Here is a 22,035-nt window from a genome sequence, read left to right on the forward strand (position 1 = left end):
ATGAATATACCACTGATCTCCAGAAAATTGAATACTGGATAACTAAAGAGACAAATTGGAGATAAGAAAAGGTAAAATCTGAGCCATGTAATAAGGAAACAAATAAAGCGTAACAGAGAACTGAACTGATTCTTGAAAGCTGCAAGGAGGTATTGGGATAATGAGCCATTATGAGCCAGATTTGCCACACCATCAGAATTTGTGCAAGGAACCCAAACCATCATAATTTGTGCAAGGAACTAATTCTAACTCCTGAACTTTTTGAAGACAATAGAGCACTCATACTGGACTTCTCGGCACCAGAAAGCCAAGACTCACTCTCATGAAGCTTCAGAATATTTAAATTATCAAAAATTACAAACAGAAGAGAAATTAAATTAAAAGAAAAATTAAAGAAACTATTAAAATAAGTAAAAATTGATGGGTCAGACGAACAAATATTGAGGTGGACTGAAAACTGACTGAACAGCCAAGCCAAAAGGATGGCGATTAGGTGCACAGAATCTAGTTGGAGGTCAGTTGTACACCCCAGTGGTTAATACTGGGTCCAATCTGTCCACCTTAATGATCTGGATGATGGGGCAGAGAGGACTCTCAGGAAGCTGAATGACACAAAAGGAGGAGTGGCTGATGCACCAGAGGGTCCTGCTGCTATCCAGAGGGACCTCCACAGGCTGGAGAAATGGGCTGATGGAAATTGTGCAGTTCAATGAGGTAAGTTCACCAGGGGAGGAACAAGCCCATGCCCCAGAACGCACTGGAGGCTGCCCAGCTGGGAAGTAGCTTGGCCTGCAGAGAAGGACCTGGGGATCCTGGTAGACACCAGGCTGCACATGAGTGAGCAAGTGTGCCCTTGCTGCAGAGAAAGCAAACACTATCCTGGGCTGTGTGAGGGGACGCTGCCCCTCTGCTCAGTGGCCTGCCCTGGGCTCCCCAGTTTGAGAGACACAGGCTTACTGAAGAAGATTCAGCAAAGAGTCACAAAGCGGGGCAGGAAATAGAGCACCTCTCCCATGAGGCAAGTCTGAGACAATGGGGACTGCCCAGCCTGGAGAAGAATAGGCTCAGGACATCTCATCAACATACTATAAATATCTGAAATGTGGGGGCAAAGCAGAGCCAGGCTTTTTGCAGTGATGCACAATGCCAGGACCAGAGGCAATGGCACAAACACAGGTGGTTCCCTATGGGCATTAAGAAACACTTTCACTGTGAGGGTGATCAAGCACAAGGCAGAGATTGACCAGAAAGGCTGTGGAGCTTCCCTCCTTGGAGATATTTGAAAGACAGGACATGTCCTGGGAAAAATAGTCTGGCTGGCCATGCCTAAAAGCACAGGGGTTGGACCACAAAACCTCCAGAGCCCTTTCTAACTTTAGCCATTCTGTGCCATTCTGTATTAGTATCTTCAGCTAACAACACCTCAGTGACCGGTGGAAGCTTGGCAGCAGTATGGTTTGTAGTTTTCCAGTAACTGATCCTTGCAGAAATTGGTAGCTGAGTAACTATTATAGTACATTTTCCAAATAGGGAAATACAATCAACTCTCTTTGCAAAAAAATAACTTGGCAAGAACCAGCAGAGCTGATACTGCAACTAAAAACTCCTGCTGCCAATGTTGCAGCTCTTAAATTAGAGAAGCTGCACAACACCTGGAAGATGTTTCATACCAATGCTAAAAAAGAACAAATGTAACCCTACCTGATCAGACTAATAAGAACTTCTGCCAGAAGATACTTTACACTCCAGAGATTCATAGCCTGACTATTTGAAGACAATTGGCAATAAAGCACTTGCCCATGAGGTTTTCATACATACCACTGTGTGATTTATCTGTTTTCATTTCAACATTAACTACTGTGTTACTTCCAGGCATGGAAAAACTAAGGTAAAAATACTCATTTGCCTTCTCTAAGCACTGAGGCAGCCACCACAACAAGCTGAGTATTAAAACTGCATTGTCAAAAAAGAAAATAATAAAAAAATAAGGATGGGAAGGCAGGAAAAGCTCCATTGGAAAAAAAACAAACAAAAGGCTAATAGAGGGACTAAGACATAAAAATATGAAATGTCAGCCAAACCAGGAGTCTCAGAAAAAGAACCAGATTCCATAAAAAGAGAGGGAAAAAAGAAGTATCCTCCTAGGACTTAGAAAAAGAAGGAAAAAATGATGAGTAGTCTCACATAAGATCAAAATCAGACCACAGAAGTTGGGAACCTCCCAGAAATTTAGGAAGGAATAATATAATGAAGTCCTCAAAAGATGGTATAGAAAGATTAAAAGAGAAAGAAAGAGAAAGTTAAAGGAAAGAATTGGATACTCTCCTAAGAAAAATAACCCATTAGAAAAGCAGAAGGACCTCAACATCAAAGTGAATAATGCACATATTTCAAATTAGATATAACTAATGGCAACAGGAATATTTTGAGTATGTCTACATATTAAGATATCCAAAATGCTGCTCTAGAAAGGTATCTAATATTCAACTATGAAAATACCCATAAATTTAAGTCCTGATAATATGCTGAAACCAAAGCAAATGTTCTGCTAGTGAATATTAACTTCAAAATCTTTCCAAGTACGGGCCACAATAAGTTAGGGTTAATTCAACTGGACTTTTACATCCAGAGATTTGGGTTCCAATTTTATTTTTGGCCATTATGAAAATGCAGGAATATCTTGCTAGTTCCCAAATATTTCAGCTTCATTTTATAATGATGGAATTAATTTATACCTACTTACGTTAAAAAACAGGTGAGATAGTGACAGATTATCTTTTAATGGATGAATGAAGCTCTCTTACAGTGCTATCTGATACACCACTCTAAAATTAAGGTAAGACTGACATGCAGAAAGTTCCTTTTCCTTCAGTTTTCTTCAGGCCTAAAGTAGGTCCCAGAAGCAAATAATATGAACTGGATGAAATATAGCACTTGGAATGGTACAGCCTTACTCCAGGAAACCTCACACAGAGTTATTACATGAATGGAAAGAGTTATCAAATATCCAAGGTAATTTTCACAAAAATACTGAGATTCATATAAACATATGATGGAAATTTACCGTAAGCCACAGAGACTTAAATCTGTAAGACTGTTGCAGCATTTTATTATTTCATGGAAAAAGCTCCACATGTAATTACAAACTGAAGAGCCTGCATCTTCTATTACAAAAAAGAAAATAACAGAAAAAATCAGATAGTACTTCTCCAAAAATCCAAAACCTTAAACCTTATTCATGTTACATTCTGGAGGTTGTTTTGTTTTTTTTTTTGCTTCTCTCCTATACTATACTTTAGTTCTGAACACTTTATCATTAACAATACAGAAGAATACCTACACCTAATTTATCATCATGTTACAAGTAAGTCCGTTTCTCTTTAGTGCACACTTAACAGCTTTTTGTTCACCCCACGTATAAGATACCTAGGAGTTTGAAATGGGTAAATCATCTAGTTAATCTATTTTACAAAGTAAAAACATTAACAGTTGTCTTACGCATGAGGGATTGTAGTTTTGAAAATATCCAGCATGCAAGTGCAAGTTTTATCCCAGATTTCTAGGGTAAACTTTTCACCATTAAGGATGACAACATTCTCCAAACAGTTTGTACCAGATCGTGCCAGTTGTTCATTGTCTGTAAGAGACAAATAGTGTATTTGTTTATTCACATTCAACAGAGTAAAATGTTAACATTGTTTTAACATAATTTGTACAGTTCCTACCTTGCTGCACACACCAGTACAGCTGTGCAAATATATCGTCCAAAAGAACATCACTAAGTACTTCTAAATACTGTGTAAATACATCACATATTGCATAAAGTGCATGGTTACAGGTAGTTGTCATCCATTCGGCTTTCTAGGAGTCAAAACAAAGAAGAGTTACAACCTTGAGGTGAAACTTCTGGATACACATAGAGATGAACATTTTTATTTACTCAGTTTGCTTTATAGTGACATGAAATTAATTTCTGTCTCTCAAAACCTCAAAATTTCAAGCCTCAATTCCTGCTTTGCTAACTAGCAGGTTTAAAAAGAACTACAGGAACAGACAAACATTAAAAATTGTCTCAGCGTCCAATCCTAGTTCAATGATGTAACATCAAGCTAAAGCTGTCTTTAAGCATTTTCCAGGACAAAAAATTTATTAAGTGAGATATGTCCTACTACAAATAGCCAGACAAAGCCTCCCAAACAATTGACAATTTTGATCTAACTTCTCATATTACTAATAATTTACACATTAGCTACATTTTAAAGCCCGTTTCAGTTGTTTTTCAGAACAGTGCCTGGTTCTGGTTTGACAGATCATAACCCGGATGGTTGGTCAAAAGAGTGCAATGACAGTGCAGAGCTGTTTTGGGTAGGTTTTGTTTGTGGTTTGGTTATGAGGTTTTTTGGTTTCTGTTTGGCTGAGGGTTTTTTTTTTTGCCTTACCATCAAAAAATTTTGAACTAACAGAACTTATTTCTTCTAATTGCGACTTCACTGCTGATTGTAAGTCTCACTCAAGTGAGCATGCTGTGTGTCTTAAATTCCAAACACCACATGTAAAACTACAGCTCTTACAAACCCTAGATATATTGCATTTTATGCTATTCTTCTGTTGTTCCTAGTGTAAACCACTAGGCCTTTTACACACATGGCTATGAAAAAATGAAAAAAAGTGACACCAGCTAACAGAATGCCATTAAAACAAAACAAGGCTACTTGAACCACAGGCCCACCATCCAAGTTTTGAGGTTTACCCTGCATTACTTGACAAAGCTATATTATGAGGTTTCTACTGTAAATTTAGCTCTCATGTAAATTATCTTCCTCCACTTTCATCTTTCATCACCTCAGTCTGCTGTTCTGGCAGTTTCATGTTGTCAAATATCCTGAAGACTATCCGAAACAAATCTTGCCACCAGTGTTTTTCGTAAGTATGGCCGTATGTCTTCATTATTTCAAACATTACTGTTAAGCCCCTGAAATGAAGAAAGAACAACTTACACCAAGAGTTACAGAAATACATGAATGAGACCAAGTAAGTACAACTACAGCAGCAATAACAAACTCAAATACTGTTGAGAACATTATACATACACACGAGTACACAAATACAAGTAAAAAATCAGCTTGTAACAAAAGCACTTCATACTCACAGGCAATAGCTAAAAAGTATTTTTTGAGAGTTGCGGTAACTTAAAATTAAAATAGTAAACCAACTCCTTTACCAAGGGCCACAAAAATTAATAAACAAATATTTCCAGTTAAAAAGTACAAAAGTCTAGAAACAAGTATTAACCTCCACCAGCTATGAAGGGAGTCCAGATGCACAGCTCCCATGCCAATGTGTAAATTAAAGCCATTTGCGTACAACCTCTCATAGTTCACATCAGAACTGAAACTGAATACACTTCACAAGGTAAAATCATATTCCAGGAAAATAATCAAGTTTTACATGAGATCAGAGTACAGTTTTGCTGTTTTCAACCATTTCTGCAATTCTCAACCACTTAATGAATCATGGTATAAAACCAGTTTTAAAATCCCAAAGGTAAGTAGGATAAACAGGACACAGAATGTAATCACAACTACATAACTTTTAATATTTATTGTAACAGAAAATCAAAATTTCAGATGTACAGAACATACACTTAATTTCTGTATTCCAGTGCCTATTTAAAAGGTGTTTGTTATTTCTACAGTGGTATCACCCAAATTAAATACGTAAGTAATTTTATAGTGATTGCATTTCCCTAGAGTTATTTTTGTTTTAAAAGTGCAAAATTTGAATTACAAATACTGATTGTTACCTGGTTCTTACATCTAATTTGCATCTATTGATGATACAGGACAACTCAAAGAGAATTGGGAACCATCCTCGCACCCACACTCTGTCTTCAGGAGCTACATTCATATCGTCACTTGTGTACTCCTTGAATGCCTTTTGAAGGAAACACAGAGTTAAACAGACACAAAAGTTAGACTCTTCAAAATAAAACACAATTTGGACTGTAAACAACAATCCCTCCTGCAACAAAATTACACCCTGATACCTCAGATGAGTTAGCAATCAAAACAGTAACAATGAGGAAGTGAAGAGTTTTTCCAACTAATGTTTAGCATATTATGAAGCACAAACTTAAAAAAAAATAAGATTACACATTCAAGCATCAGTTTTTGCTTGCAGTTTGGTGTGAGTCTTTGGCTCTAATTTTTATAGAGACAGTTCTGAAAGTGAGGATCTAACCATAACATTTTGAGGGTATCAAGCATTTTTGGTTATGCCATCATCCATTTTTCACATTTCTCAGCAGAGAGCAGATCCTGAGATATGCTGATATCCAACAGCTCTCAGGAATGCTAGTCAACAGCTGAACTGGGTGGTAGGAATGGGCAAAGGGGAATAAAAGAAAAATCACTGAGACTTTCAAAGCCTGTGGCATTTTATACTCCTATTGCTTCTGAATAAAGTACATTTCTCATTAATCCATGAAGCTTGAAGGGAAGTCATTAAGTTTAGCATAACTATTTTTTCTTTATAAAAGCACTTATAATTTAGTTAACACAGACTGTACCTGAGGCCTGTCAGACACATATTTCGCACAGTGGCGAATGAGGCGGATCGCTTCCATACTGGTATCTGGAAATGCTGCATTGCAGGCAAATTCAGACAAGCACTTCACTGCATCCTGGAAAGAATCTATGGTTGCTGGGAAGTGTTTTTCAAACACAATTGCTGAGAGAAAAGTGTGAACAGGAGAAAAAAAAAGTGTCATGCTTTAAAATCTATTAATTCTAACATGAACTATCTGTAACAGAAGTCATGAGAGACTGGTTCATTGATTGGTGCTGTCAAATGCCTGAGTAGTAAGAAAAACTAAACAAAAAAAAAAAGAATACAAAAAAAAATTATCCAGTGGGCATTTCATTTTGATAGTGAGCATTTAAAATAAAGGTAGTATCTAGACTAAAGCAGTGAAATATAACAGTTAAGCAAGACTAGAGTAATAGGCTTACTCTTCAACACTAGTCTGTGTCACCAGAGCTTAACAGAGGTACATGAAGCATGGAGTTCTATCTACTAATGGACCTCCTCCCCAGCAACATGTTGCTTTGTTTTTATATAGCTACTTTTGAAGAAAAAAAATGCTTCATCGATGATGAAACAGTTTTAGTCTCGCAGAGGTTCAGACCAAATAAAGAGATTCCTTAAAGCCCAGGATCTAGATTAGAATAGAGAGAGAAGAAATTTATCATAGTGCCTCCTAGCTCAGCACTTTCTCCTAAACAGGCCTTACACAAAGCAATATTCAGAAACACAGAAAAAGATAAGCAAACAACTTATTAATAAAGTATGTGCATCTTTTTTTTTCCCCTAAGGGAAATGCCAGAATAGTTAGCTTAAATAAAAATGTACACATTATACAGAATTATCTAAGGCTTGAGTTGTTTTACTACAGAATGCTACAAACAAACAAGTTTTTTTTAAAAGGCATAAAGAAAACTGGTTAACTCTAATCTTATTGAATGACTGGTAAGTATTTTCCCAAAGATTGATTGGAAAGTGTAAATCATTGGCTCCAAGACATGAAGCAGGCTCTACTATGCAGGCTCTGAGCCCACAGACAAAGCTTCTTGGGCTCTGGAGGGCCACTCACTTCCATGACGTCTGAATATCCTCCATACTCACTGACAATGTGTCCTGTAGTCTGGAATGCCAGCTCCACTATACTTTCATCCTGATCTGAGGCTGCCAGATGAAACACTGAAAAAATGTTTTTCCAGCCAGAACGAATGTTAGCAGCCTGGGAATTCACCATCTGCGCAATACACCGTACAACCATGTCTCGAATAGTAGGAGACCTAAATTAGGATAATAAACAATAATTTTTAAAACTAAATTACATAATCAATTAGGATAGTGTAATTCTCTAACGACTGATTTTACAAAAGCAATTTGAAACATTAATTGCAAAAGCTGATGCTTGTGATCCCAGGCAACTCAGTTAATTGTATGATAGTACCTGTTTCTCTTCATGATATGTTCAAATGGTCTTAGGAAGTCCTTCTGGAATCGGAAATTAGCAAGTTCTCCTTTTTCCAAGAATTTCATTGACAATTGCCTTAATGAGTCCACTGCAAAAATAGCTACATCTTCATTGGGATTGCAGCCAACCTAAGAATATAGAATAGTAAGCTCCAGAATTCTTATGGATTCAGCACAAGCTGCCTTTACACAAGTTGCTAACAGAGAATTAACAGTACTGCAAAATTAATGAAATTAAACAGTAGTCAATTCCAGAAACCACATGGTTCATGCAATTGAATAATCCCTAACTAATTCCAGCTATTTTCTATGTTAAATAAGCTGGCATTTAAAACCTCCTAAAAAAAAGCAAGCTGACTAAAAAAAACTTCAATAGCTGTATTAAAAATACATGTCAAACATTTATCTGCTAAACAGTCAATTTAGACTTGAAGACAACCTCTTGAAACAAGTGCTATGAAACACCCCCAAAAATTACAACACAAAACTAACAGCAGCCAGTTCTAGACTCAGGTCATGATAAATAACTTAATGTATGCCTCTGTTTTTGCATTTATTATACTGTGTGCCTCTGCCTTCTCGCAGGTTTTTCCGGCTTTACAATTTTTGTTGGTTTAAGCTTACAGAGAAGGACAGAAAAACCACTCTGATTCATATAAGAAAATGATTTTCCACTAAATCTCAACATAAAATAATCTGTATCAATAACTGAAGGAGTATGCACCATAAGCATTAACAGGGCTACCTTATTAAAATGATCGCCAATAACTTCCCAGATCCTAGACCACTGTAACCTTATCCGGCCCATGTTGTAATAGGAAATCTCCACAATCTTCTGCAGACTAAACATTCGAGGGTGGGTGGCAGACAGCAGCTCATCCATAGACACAGCACAAAGCCAGCGAACGAAATCCACTGTTAAAGGACCACAGGTTTTAATGCAATATTTTTCCAAGGTTTAGTTCACAGGGGTGGGGAGGGGTAGGGAAGAGACGAAACCTACCAATAGCATTTCCATCCAACCTTGTAGATCCCGTAAATATTCTGTGAAGTGCAGTTAAAGACATGGTTAACATTTCTTAAGAAAAGCATCTGTTAAATGTATTCAAGCTCCCTTGTCTTGTTTTTGTCAACAATATATAGACACTATCTGATTACCCTTTATCTATTAAAAAGCAATTACTAATTGTAAAGAGATAGTGAGAATACTGTCAGCTGAGTGCACAATATTCATTTGCCATGACAAGTAGGTATTTGAAACACTTCCCATTATGAAGCAGGGAGGGACACTGCAAACCTAAACAGATATTATGTGTTTGACATCAAGCTTCCAGTGTGCTTGATGTGATTTTACTGCAAGACAACTTTTCATTGAACTGACATCGATCTTGCTGCCTGTACTTCACCATAGAAATGTTTTTTAGCCTTCAAAATGATACCTCTTCATCAATTTTAACAACCATTAAGAAAATTACATGTTCTGATTTCTTATATGCTGAGCTAGCAGGATCCATGAACACTTCAGTCTGATCACTACTGTATGAGATAAACAGGGAATGTTTACAATATGTAGCCAAATCCAGTTAAAATAAATGTGATTGATAGAAAGGAAGACTGGAATAATAATTTTGGTCATTTCAGACAACATCTACATAGCCTAGAGGAAAGCAGGGAGTCAGTAATTACATTTAGGAGAAAAAGGGTCTGACAATAATGCCCTCAGTACTAAGGCAAAATGAGATTTGCTATCTGTTACTATATACAGCAAATCAAGATTCAGTAGACACTCACTACCGCAGACTTCATTTTGCAAGTCTTCTGTAGTAATTTTTTCTTCACTAAAAAAGCTTCTTGCCTAATCTTTGCTCTGCTCCTTCTTGCAAAAACACCCATGATCCAAAAAAAATACATCCCCCCTCACCCCCTAAACTGAAAAGCATTTCTCTATGGCAGTTTTATGTAGGCTTTTTCTGAGTAAATTATTAATTTAATAAGGTCCTTTACTTAGGACAGGCTATTCAAATACTACTTAAAAAACTTCAGTTGGCAAAAGAAATTTTGTACAGTACCTGTCTACAGCAACAACAACGCTTTGGGAGCTAGTTTCACCAATGGATTCCTGAATACTTGCTATCTGCTTCCAATCCACGTTTCCACCAACTACAGAGAAAAAAAAAATTAAAAAATGGGTAAGAGAGAATACAGAATGGGTTAGAAAGAGGAATAAAAGTTGTGCCACTATCAGCATAATTAAATATATTTTTAATTCACAAAAAAGAGAAGCACATTATGAATTTCCCTTGCATGAGGATGCCATCTCAGCGACCAGTTGCATGTTGGTGTGTGTCGTAATTATCTAATTATTATATCTCTATCCATGTATAAACTATATTAGTCCCCAAAAGTTGTCCACATTTGGAGCAACAGATAACAGTGGAAAAAGTAAAACCCACAAGAATCACCCTTTCTTCTTCATTTTTCAACGAACCTTTGATAATCTTGCCACTAAGTACACACAACATATGACTGAGAATATAGCTTAGAGGAGAATTTTTCACACTTAATTAGCATCAAGTGAGTAAATCCACCCCAAAAGATTTTATTGCTTATCATTCAGAAAGAAGAGTTTCCACCAAAACTCCATCTATAATCTACATCTCAATTACAGCAAAATTATCACCCCAAAATAGTGAGAAATATCTATAAATAAAAATAGCAATTATTTATTTTGGAGGCTGGAAACTGCAACCAACATCTGGGAAAGCTCATATGAAGAAACTGCTAACTTTGCAGTGAGAAAAATTCGGAAATTTTTAGCAATCTCCAAATTCCCCTTGAACCACCATCAAAAAGAAGAGCAGGAATCTTGCAATCACTCTGGTTAATTCCACAACCTGTACTCAGGGCTTTTTTTTTTCCAGCAATATAGAAAAGAACAGAAGACTGAAAGAAGGCAAGTAGCTCTGCTCCCAGAGGTTTGCTGAGAGAAAAACTTCTCATGTTTATGTTGGCTTCAGTCTTGCTGTGCTCCATCCACACTTGGAGGTGACTGGAAATGACTGACTGTAAAATCTGTATAACCTGACCCACCTGAAGGACTTCTCCAGGGCATTTATGGAACAACTTTTCTGTACATACATATGTACTTCATACTAGTATCTCAGCAATTTATAACAGAACTGGGTTGATCAAGACTTCTCTTATAAGCACGCAAGCTGCCAGTGTCATTTAACTTGAATCTTGGTAATGAGTCAGCTAAGAAACATCAAATGAGCAGCACAGTGTGAAGAGAGTTTGAAGGGCTATTTCCAAGGAGTCAGAACTTTAACCAACTTTATCAGCTCACATGAGAATTCCTTGTTACCGCAGGATTTGCAACTCAATGCTTGAAAGCCTTGAGCAGATGGTAGACTTACTCTCTAACAGTTGTGAAATCTTTTACAATGGCACACAGGAGTCAGCTATGTAACTCTGCTTTATGAAAAAGAGATTCCTCAGATTCTCACTGTCCAAAGAGGATTTCTGGTTGCCCAACAAGTACACTTGGGCTATGACCTACTCATAGCAGCAGGTTTTCTCTTCCAACTTTGTGAACAGAAACTGACATAGAAGAAATGTGAATTTCACAATTACAACTCCAAGTAAGGCAACATTCCTACCAAAGGAGCAATAGACTTATTCATTTACTTTTACAACCCCCATGCTTGTGATGTTTTGAATTTCCAAGTACGCTAAAAGAAAAAAAGGGCCACAACAGGAAGGTAATATAAGAGATGAAGACACTTGAATGCAGATGCCGGAAGAGCCACACCTGAATCCTTGCTGAGGCAGTAAATGAGTAAAGGAGCTTTCGGGTCTGGTTTTGTTGATGTCTGTTATTTCAAAAAACACATTAACTCTAGCAGGAAGAGTGAGTTCTGCTGCTTATCTACATCTGATTTTGCAAGTCGGTCTGAAAGATGGAGCTTCTGTGTCACCAGACTACAATTTCACTCACTTTAAACAACTATTTTCCTATAAAATCTGTGTCTGTGTATATGAACATACATACTATGCGTTCTTCACAGGAATTTAAGTTTATAGAAAGCTTGCTTGAAACCCATAGTTCCAATGCATACTTTGGAGTAATCACAGAAAATTAAACTATCTGCAAAAAAGGATTTATGGAAAGAAGTGAAATAACTAAAACAGTTGATAAAATGTTCTAACAGCCCCTTAGTGCACAAAAACCAAGTTAAGCATTTTCCTATAAGATTGAAGCAACATTAAAAAAAAAAAAAGGAAGAAAATGGTGAAGTTTCCATATGTGCACTTTAATAAGCATTCCAGAAATTAAATTCAGAGAAAAAACATTTTATGCATCTGAGCATAAACTATATTCCCTTGAAATGTAGCTGACAGCAGCAAAAGGTCTTTATGAGCTGGATCTATACCAATGACTGGCAAGTATGATTTAGAGATACCTGAATACCATTTACATTCTTGAGTTATGAGGACTTAAAACCTTTAAAGGCCAGTCACTGCAGCATCGAGAAACTGCCAGCATTTGGAAGCAGCCAAGTTGCACAGGTCATCAGGGAACACTAAACTGAAGGATGCATACTGGAAGGGCAGGAAGAAGCTCAGTGTATGAAATGCTGGCAGACTCATTGATTTCCAGGCCTAAGTTTTCCCTTCATCAATGCTTGGCAAGGTGAGGGAAGAGGCAGGCCAAAGGGGAGAAGACGGTAAAGAAAAAGAACGACTACAGAAGAAAAACTGTCTGAGGAGAACACAAAAAGCTGGATGATTAGAACTAGTTTGGGGACTAAGATCAAGGAAGTCAGAAGACTATCATTCCTCAAAAAAAAAAAAAAAAAAATTACATGAGAAACGGAGGAAAGACAAAGCTTTTGTTTGGCTGTGGGTGAAGTTCAAAAGGCAGGAGATACTGAGCATCACGATATAACTGAAACTTTCTCATAGGCAAAAAGACTTGCATATACACTTTGATGCTTCTAGAGTTTTCTAACACCCTATACCTGTATACCTTTAGCTGTGTTCCCATTTAAAACAAATGAACAAAACCCTCCAACCTTCTAAAGATAATTTAAGGTAAGTCTTATACTTTTCCAGGAGGATAAGAAACATCATCTCATTTTTGGAGTATATTTTGGTGCTCATGCCTAAAAATGGCACTTAGTACTAAAGCAACCAAAATAGGAACGAAATGGAATTTCAGAATTTAAGCTAAATTAATCTCCCACTTGGTTGGAATTCTGTGTATTTCTTGCAAAGCTCCACAACAGATGCTTAACCTACACATATAGTGACTCGCTTGGTAAAATACTTGGCACACTAATGTTGCAGTATTATTAAATCTGGTCATACCATCTGCAATCCATTCTTAGTTGGAAAGTTATATTTTAATAGAAGTGAATAATATATATAATCTTCTTACATTTCCCACCCTAGAAGTAATAACAGAGCAAATGAAATATTCAAGAAGTTGGAGTAAGTCTCAAAGCATAAGTTTTACAAGGATAACTTCATGGTCTTTTGTCAGAACTTCACATAGAAACACACAACAAATTGAAATAGTACTCTATTTAAATTAAATTAAATATTTAGTTAAATTAAATACTTCATATCTCCATTACTTACCCAGTCCCAGCCCCACAAATTCATCAGGTGCCTGATCTTTTGTTCCAGTAAAAGAACCTTCCCTGCCACGCACTGTCCCTGAGATGTAGCGAGGTTTTACTCCAGTTCCTATTAACTGTGCCAGTTCAAGCTGACTGATGCATTTCAGAATCTATTCCAGAGAATAAAGAAATTGTTTACCAACAAAAAGCAGTTTTAAATAGTAAAAAGCAAGTGAGTATCTTTAAAAGAAAAAAAACCTCTAAACACTTGAGGCCAGAAAATCTGTTCTTCTGTCTAAAATGAATATTAATTTAAATAGTACTAGATTAGTCTCTCAATTTTATTTCTCACTTGGACATGTTTTGCTACTTTAATTGGCTGCATAATGTATGCAACAAAAGTATACATAAGGTGGCACTTACCTAAACCCCACTGTGTTTATGCACAAACAAGTACACTACTGTGTTGAAAATCAGTGAACATGCTTTCTTACAGTTTATGTACAAATGGTTTGTACCTCATGCCAGGAATTTCCTAAATAGTTTCCATCCGTATGAGCCACCGTGATGAGAGTTTTAATGGTGTCAATATTCTTCTGCTTCATTTCAGTAATACCAGAACTCACAGTAAGCAATGTAAATCTTGCTAATGCTTGAACATAGGCATCTCTTTCAAGCTACAAATGGGAGGGAAAGAAACAAAAGTCGAATAAATATTTTTGGCATTTCTTGTTCTTAGTACAATCTGTGTGATTTCATCAACTATATAATTTACTTTTCCCAAAACTGAATTTCCAAAGCATAGTGAAAATACCACAAGTTCTTCACCAGTAAGAAACTATTTGTGGCACAAAATCAGGTTCCTTCTATTCAGGACCATGAAGTGTAATGTCTGGCAGCATAGAACACATTAAGTTGTATTTAGGTTTCTGGCTTGGTCTTTTTTGTGGAAAACAGGATGCTGTTTCAGAAGAATCGTTTGCACTTGGTTAAGTTTTCAACATTCTTGTATTATACTCAGACTACTCTGAAAATGCTGCCTTAGCAGACTCACTGAAGCTTTAGTATTTTTTTGTCAATAAAATCGAAAAAAGTGTATCTAAAAGACACGCTGCGTCAATTCCATGGAATGGCTCAAAACCTATTTGATTTAATCTGCATCATTTGGAGTACCTCATAAGCTTCTGAAGCAAGTGTCATGGGTAAACAGCAAGTGGCCATAATATAGGCAGATCTCACAAAAGAAAACTCTACCCAATTACCCAATTTTTATGTGTATGGTACCTATGAGCAACAAAGGGAACTCCTCACATCTCACATGAACCAATTACAATGGTAAAAAGGGGATTACAGTTGAGCCCACAAGTGCATTTTATTCACCTGTTATGTATAAACTGAAGGCTGTAAAATGAAATGGTTGTACAGCAGATAAACAAATGATAATTATGAAACATATTCAACTGTTTGGCTATTTAGGGCTATTTTTAAGTAAAAAAATCATTGAGCATAGAAAACAACCAAATATAAAATACATAAAAAGCCAAACCCAGGAAGAAAGGGATTCCACACAGAAAACACTACCACAATAGTGGGCTATGGTAGGACAGATTTCCATTGAGCCAGTGACCACAGTACAGCTGCCACATTCAAACCCAACCACTACTGTAGGGTATGCTGGCAAAGGCACAGAAAAATGAAGTCTCAAAGAAAGTGTACTAAGCAACGAAGCTTTAGAGTCTACAAATTGTGTATCTTCTGCAAAAACAAAACGCTTTCCTACTCATTCACACAAGTATTCATTCCCCCCTCCTCCCTTTTTCTAAGTCAGCAAAGTAGAAGACAAACAACTAAACAAAGTGTCCATCACCCAGAAATTTAAACCTGATGTTATAGGCAGATTAAGTACATCCTTTTGATGCATATCTTGTATCAGATGCTTCAAGACAAGTCAGACTGTGTGACAAGTCTAAGATTAAAAGCATAAAAAATTAAAACCAGAATCTATAATTGAAGTTTTAGAGGTGAACATGCATAACTTAAACTTTATTGTGTACTTCGGAAATTTTCTTAAAAATAAAGGCATCCTGGTAGCATTATCTCTTCAGGTGTGTAAATGAATGTTAACTCTTAATAGACACCAATCTTAATTTCTGTACATTTACACAATGAAAATTGGAAAGTTGACAACACTGGTTAAGCACATGAGGAAAAACTTAATTCCAACAGAAATGATCCTTTAATCAGCTCAAGTACAGATGTGCCAGTCTCCTTTAAACCACCAGATCTATCTGGTATCTGCAGTCAGACAATATCCCATCTAACCAAGACCTTGTGAATTGGAATCATCCTGTAATACTGAAATCACCAACAAACCATACTGTTTTTAATTATATCGACAAAACAGAATTTCCACAGAAAATCAAGAAGTAATAATGCTTATACTGAAAATGCAAAATCCGAAGTTTAAAAACTTGTTTTTGGAAAACCTCCAGCTCAATTGTCCCAAGCCAATGGAAGGGTGCAACTGAATCACAGGGATCTTAGAGCAAACATGTCCTTGCCCGCCCCACACAAGGTTGACTACTGCAGGACTGGGAACTAAACTCTGCAGAGCTGCTGAAACTGGTACTGTACCAGTTCCACTTTTGCAGCTTAGAAACAAAAGTAACCGAGTGTGTTTCATTGAACATTTTCAGGCTCCAGGGAAGGCTTTGTTAATCAAATTTTTAAGTCTGCTCAGCTTGGGGACAGGTAGTTGTGCAGAAATTAGGTGGAAAAATAGGTGGAAAGAAACTTCATATGATCTCAAATGGGCTTTTTTAATCAGCTGTATCACAGGGTCCTTTCCACATTAGTGGTAAAAAGTTATTTAACTTGCCAAATACAAGTGCAAGGAGAGCAGCAAGAAAAGCATTCCCTATTGTATCAGTTTTGTATCTTCTATTTACTTATACAGTTGGTTTTTGGGTTGGTGCGTGTTCTCTTGGTAAACATTTTCAACACACACATGAAATAACACAATGCCAAACATATGGAGTTTGTTTGCCCATCTCTTGAGCTATCTCTTTGACAGACTTATGGCAGACCAGTACTCCATTTATTAACTAAAAATCTCCAATAACATAATTGTACCTTCCCTACCAGTGGTTTCTAAATAGAAAAACAAAAGCCAAAAAAAAGCCCAAGTTTAATCACCATTGCCCCCTCTGGAGCCAGAGTCTGGCATTCTTGGCCCTGCACTTAATGCAATATCCATTCATTCATTAAATCAGGAATGCCATTCCCAGTGCCATAATTGTTAAAAGGGTATCCATTTATAGACATATCAGATTAGTATAATCACTCTGCAGTTGAGAGAAATATTTCAAATACAGTTCACAGAGACACTGTTTTACAGGACAGAGAGACTCATTTTATAAAACAACACATCTAAATAGCTTTGTAAAAATGCTAGAAATAAAATACTTAAACATAAAATTACTCAATTTCTAGGGAAACAGACATCCAGTGCAGAGGCATGGAAGCACTTACCACAAAATACCAAGAAAAATAAAGGTCACTTCATTTACACTTCCAGTCAAATATCAGATGAAATAGCAATGTCAGAAGTAGGCAGCCTCTAGGTATTACAGTGCAGAGATTCAGGAGAAAGGACCCTTAGAACCCCACTAACATTTTGCTGGTACATAAATCAAAGGATTGTCTCAATCTTACATTTTTTACCTGAATGTTGAAAATGCAAGCGATCCGGATTGCACATCGTATACCCTCCAAACAAAGAGAGGCAACTTCGGTGTCGTCACAGTCCTGCAGACCCACACTGAATGCAGCCAGGAAAGGTGTCCACGCCAACTGGAATGTATGCAAAGTTAAGTGTTATATTAGCAATTGGTACTTGAAGGGAAATTGGTTGGTACTTGAAGGGAAATGTTACAGTTTCACCACCTTGCTGAAGTGTAAATGCCGTTCTTAATTTACATAATCAACCTTGAAGCTTTTGATAAAAAGGAAACAGAATATACAGACATGAGACACAATAGTATAAAGTGTGGTTATAAGAGACATGAGACACAGAATGGGGCAGAAGTTGAGCTCCCCTCAAAAGCGCTTGTCCTCTCCTTCAGCAACAAACACTCAGTTATCTTCAGATAGTTGTAAAAACCAAATCCTAAAGCTATGTCAATTAGATGTCTGTTAGAGTTTTAGCATTCCCAGGATGACTTTTATATTTGCATACTGAAAAATAAACAGTTATTGTAATAACCAACACATCATGTAACAGATATATGATGAAAAATACATACTTAAGCAAGACTAGCTTGTCCTGATAACACAAGGGGAAAAAAAAAGGAGGGTAGTGAAAATAAGGTAAACTTTATTAATCACACTAAAATTATGGTATGCCAACAAGAAAAAATCCAGGACACGACTCTTGCCCTATCTCTCTACTACTAATTTTGTTGCCTGTATCTCTCCATCTTTTTGTACCTAAGGCAATATTGATGTTTCCCATTCCTCTTGCCTTAGATGGCACCGAGGACGTAATACATGCAACTAAAATCACTGCAAGAGAGTCTATACAGTCCTTTCCTTGTGGTCAAGGCTCCCTCTCTCAAAGGCAGAAAAAAAAGAGTCAGAAGATGCAGAGGATCCTGCTGTAACTACATGGGGCTATGGAGAGGAAACACCACACAACCCAGAATAATTTTAGAAATAGTTTTATCTGATCACCACAGATGAAATACAGAATCACTGGGCACAGTAAGGAGAAACAGATTTCACACTTAATTTCATAATAAAATGATGCGCCACAGAGCTTTGGTTTTATCTAAGCCAGCAACTCCAAAAGCACTAACTTCAAAAAGCATTTAATGCTTGCACATACCAAACCGTAACTGTAGAACGGTATTAAAAGCATTGGATGAATTCCCAGATTCAGGATTTAATTCCTTATTGTATCACCTTTAAAGGGCTCTTCCAATCCAAACTATTCTATGATTTTATGCTCAGAAATGTATGTATTTTCCCACTGTTCTCCTAATTTTCATTGCTACTGAAACCAAAACTAATCACAAAAAATTAAAAAACTAAAAGAATTACTTAACAACTATCTAATGATGTGTATACTATGCTTTGTAACTAGATGTATGCTGTTATTTGTAGTCTGTTTTGTTATTACAGGTGAAAATTATGTCTCAAAACCAGACAATCAATTCTGGGCTGCTTAGATGGGTACATAAAGTGAATTTTTGCTGTTTTAAATATTGAGCCCATATATCTGTAAACACAATTACAATGATCAATTTTATGTGGGTATTAATGGGTGAGATACCCAGAAATTTATGAATTTTTGCTAAAAAGTTAAGTCTAAATAAGAAGTGTGAAAGTATTAAGTATTCAAATCCCACATTTCTCACTTATTTTTGAGAAGAGGGCCCTCTGCTCAATACATTACACTACTATCCCCAGTACTTTAATTAGTTCATGAACACCCTCAAGTAACTTCAAGTAACAACTCCTAATTTTTTGCACCTTCATGAAACATGTTTAGGGTGTTAATTTAAGCAGGCTGCTTCATATTTTGCTCCTTTGAAACTGAACTTTGGAAATATGCTTTTCAGACAGTAAAGAGTAGGAAGTATTAGGGCTGGTATATTGAAGAAAATTACATTATGAGTTTTACAGAAGCCTGCATGTGAATTATTTAATTTCAGCCTTCAGGAAGTCAGCAGAGAGAAAGTATAGTGTATCTCTGCTATGTGACACTTTGAACAGCCTAAAAATAAATTTTAAACAAGGTCTGTGCTTAATGTTCCTCTGTACAAATCAAACACTATGTTAGTTTTCTTAATAAGACTGACAAAGAACTTGTAATTTTGCCTTATAGACAGCAATCTTACAGCGACATCCTCAGTGTGCCCAGGTGGCCAAGAAGGCAAATGGTATCCTGGTTTGTGGCAGCAAGTGTGGCCAGCAGGACCAGAGCAGTGTTCTGTACTCAGCACTGGTGAGGCCACACTTTGAATCCTGTGCTCAGTTCTGAGCCCTTACTGCAAGGAAGACATGGAGGCACTGGAGTGAACCCAGAGGAGGACAATGGAGCTGGTGAAAGAGGTGGGAGTTACAGTAATTTCACGAATACAAGCCGCACCAATTTGACCAAAATTTTGGTGGAAACCCGGAAGTGCGGCTAATATTCCGGGGCGGCTAATCTATTAACAAAATTCTAAAAGCTGCCAACACGGAAGTGAGAGCCCGCGGCAGCCCCAAGCCAAGCTGGAGCCCGGCCGGCCCCGGCAGAGGTGGGAAAGCCTGGCAGAGGCGGGGCCAGCAGTGTGGGGGCGGGCGGCAGAGCCTGAGCCAGCAGGGCGGGGCAGGGAGGGCGGCAGAGCCTGAGCCAGCATGGCGGGGGAGCCCGGGAGAACTGGGGCTAGCAGTGCAGGGGAGCATGGCAGAAGCAGGAAGGCCGGCGGGTGGGGCTGCCTGGCAGCGGGGGAAGCCCAGCATAATCGGGGCCAGCAGCGTGGGGGAGCCCGGCGGTGCGGGGGCCTGCAGTGCCGGCCAGGGCGAGGAAACGCGGCGGCGGTGCAGACGGGAGGGGGCGGCCGGCGAGCCTGGTGGCGGCGGCGGCAGCCCTGCCAGCGGGGCGAGCGAAAGCGGCGCTCGCGAAAGCGCCGCCGCGAACCGCGAACCGCGAGCCGCGAGCCGCGAACCGCGAGCCGCGAACCGCGAGCCGCGAGCCGCGAGCCGCGAACCGCGAGCCGCGAACCGCGAGCCGCGAGCCGCGAGCCGCGAACCGCAAGCCGCGAAAGCGCCACCGCGAGCCGCGAACCGCGAGCCGCGAACCGCGAGCCGCGAACCGCGAGCCGCGAGCCGCGAACCGCGAGCCGCGAACCGCGAGCCGCGAGCCGCGAACCGCGAGCCGCGAACCGCGAGCCGCGAACCGCGAGCCGCGAGCCGCGAGCCGCGAGCCGCGAGCCGCGAACCGCGAGCCGCGAGCCGCGAAAGCGCCACCGCGAGCCGCGAACCGCGAGCCGCGAGCCGCGAGCCGCGAGCCGCGAGCCGCGAACCGCGAGCCGCGAGCCGCGAGCCGCGAACCGCGAGCCGCGAACCGCGAACCGCGAGCCGCGAAAGCGCCGCCGCGAGCCGCGAAAGCGCCGCGGGGCGGGCGCGGCGCTGGCGAGGCGCGGCGCGGGGCGAGCGAAAGCGGCAGCGGGGCGGACGGCGAGCCCGGCGGCGGCAGCCCTGCCAGCCGGGCGAGCGAACGCGGCAGCGGGGCGGTGCTGACGGGAGAGGGGGGCCAGCGAGCCCGGCGGCGGCGGCAGCACCACCCGGCCAGCCCCGCCGAGCCGTGGCGCTGAGCTGGGCCACCCGGCCCCGTCGGCAACCATGAGCGGGCCGAGCCTTCCTGGCCCCGCCCCGAGCCAGTAAAGCCCGCTATGCCGCGATCCTGTTACTAATTGGCCAATTTGTGAAAGCTGCGCACGGATTCTCGCGACGAACGAAAGTGCGGCTAATATTCCGGGTGCGGCTTATCTATTGACAAAGACAGCAACATTGTCGAGGCACCGGGGGTGCGGCTTATAATCCGTGCGGCTTGTATTCGTGAAACTACTGTAGTCTCTTCTCCCAAGTAACAAGGGAAAGGATGAGAGCAAGCGGCCTCAAGTTGCACCAGGAGAGGTTTAGATTGAATATTAGGAAAAATTCCCTCTCAGATGCAATTGATGCAAGTTGTAACAAGCTGCTCAAGGAAGTAGTGCAGGCACCAACCCTGGAGGCATTTAACACACGTGCAGATGTGGCACTTCAGGTCATTGTTTAGTGGTGGACCTGGCAGCACCGGGTTAACAGCAGCACTGAAAGCTTTTAAGAGCCTATTCCAACCTAAATGCTTCTGTCACTTTTGGGCCTGGAGCTCCACCTAACCTCATGGCATATCCCTCCAGGGAACCATTTGTTTACTCAGTGGTAGTGGTCTGAGACTTTATTTCCCTGGAGCGGTTCACAAAGGGGTCATGTGAGGACCGTGACTTGAACAAGGGCACAAAGGACACCATGGTAAAGCTGCAACAATTTATCTCAATGGCAGATGACTGCTGTGAGTTAGGTATGCCAGAGACCACATCCCCACATCCAAGAGCACACGGAGGCATCATCCACTACTAAACACGATCTATGAATCTGAATCACTGCCATGGAAAAGGCATTTGGGATGCAGACAGCTTTGCACTTACGCAATAGCACACAGGTGTTTAGAATAATAGTTCAATACAGGTTCAGCTTCCTCCCCTACACTGGACCAGAGTCCTAGCTTTCTGAAGTATTAATTTGCAATAGACAACATTAAAGTTCTTCCTGATACTTTCCT

At 39.6% G+C, this 22,035-nt stretch overlaps 1 protein-coding gene across 1 annotated transcript in view; it reads right to left on the bottom strand.

Annotated features, from left to right (window-relative positions):
- ARFGEF1 (ADP ribosylation factor guanine nucleotide exchange factor 1) overlaps positions 1–22,035 on the bottom strand; it is a 90,265-nt gene that overhangs the window by 7,916 nt on the left and 60,314 nt on the right. The window contains exons 20-32 of the mRNA XM_033069256.2: positions 17,388–17,516; positions 14,183–14,341; positions 13,684–13,834; positions 10,110–10,200; positions 9,044–9,084; positions 8,786–8,955; positions 8,018–8,169; positions 7,684–7,856; positions 6,569–6,729; positions 5,804–5,934; positions 4,843–4,972; positions 3,726–3,861; positions 3,499–3,637 (exon numbers count right to left, since the gene is read on the bottom strand). Of these exons, the coding sequence (XP_032925147.1) occupies positions 3,499–3,637; positions 3,726–3,861; positions 4,843–4,972; positions 5,804–5,934; positions 6,569–6,729; positions 7,684–7,856; positions 8,018–8,169; positions 8,786–8,955; positions 9,044–9,084; positions 10,110–10,200; positions 13,684–13,834; positions 14,183–14,341; positions 17,388–17,516 (1,763 nt within the window). The remainder of the gene's footprint in view (positions 1–3,498; positions 3,638–3,725; positions 3,862–4,842; positions 4,973–5,803; positions 5,935–6,568; positions 6,730–7,683; positions 7,857–8,017; positions 8,170–8,785; positions 8,956–9,043; positions 9,085–10,109; positions 10,201–13,683; positions 13,835–14,182; positions 14,342–17,387; positions 17,517–22,035) is intronic.

The sequence above is a fragment of the Catharus ustulatus genome, chromosome 1 (genome assembly GCF_009819885.2).
Source record: "Catharus ustulatus isolate bCatUst1 chromosome 1, bCatUst1.pri.v2, whole genome shotgun sequence".
Taxonomy (NCBI): Eukaryota; Metazoa; Chordata; class Aves; order Passeriformes; family Turdidae; genus Catharus; species Catharus ustulatus.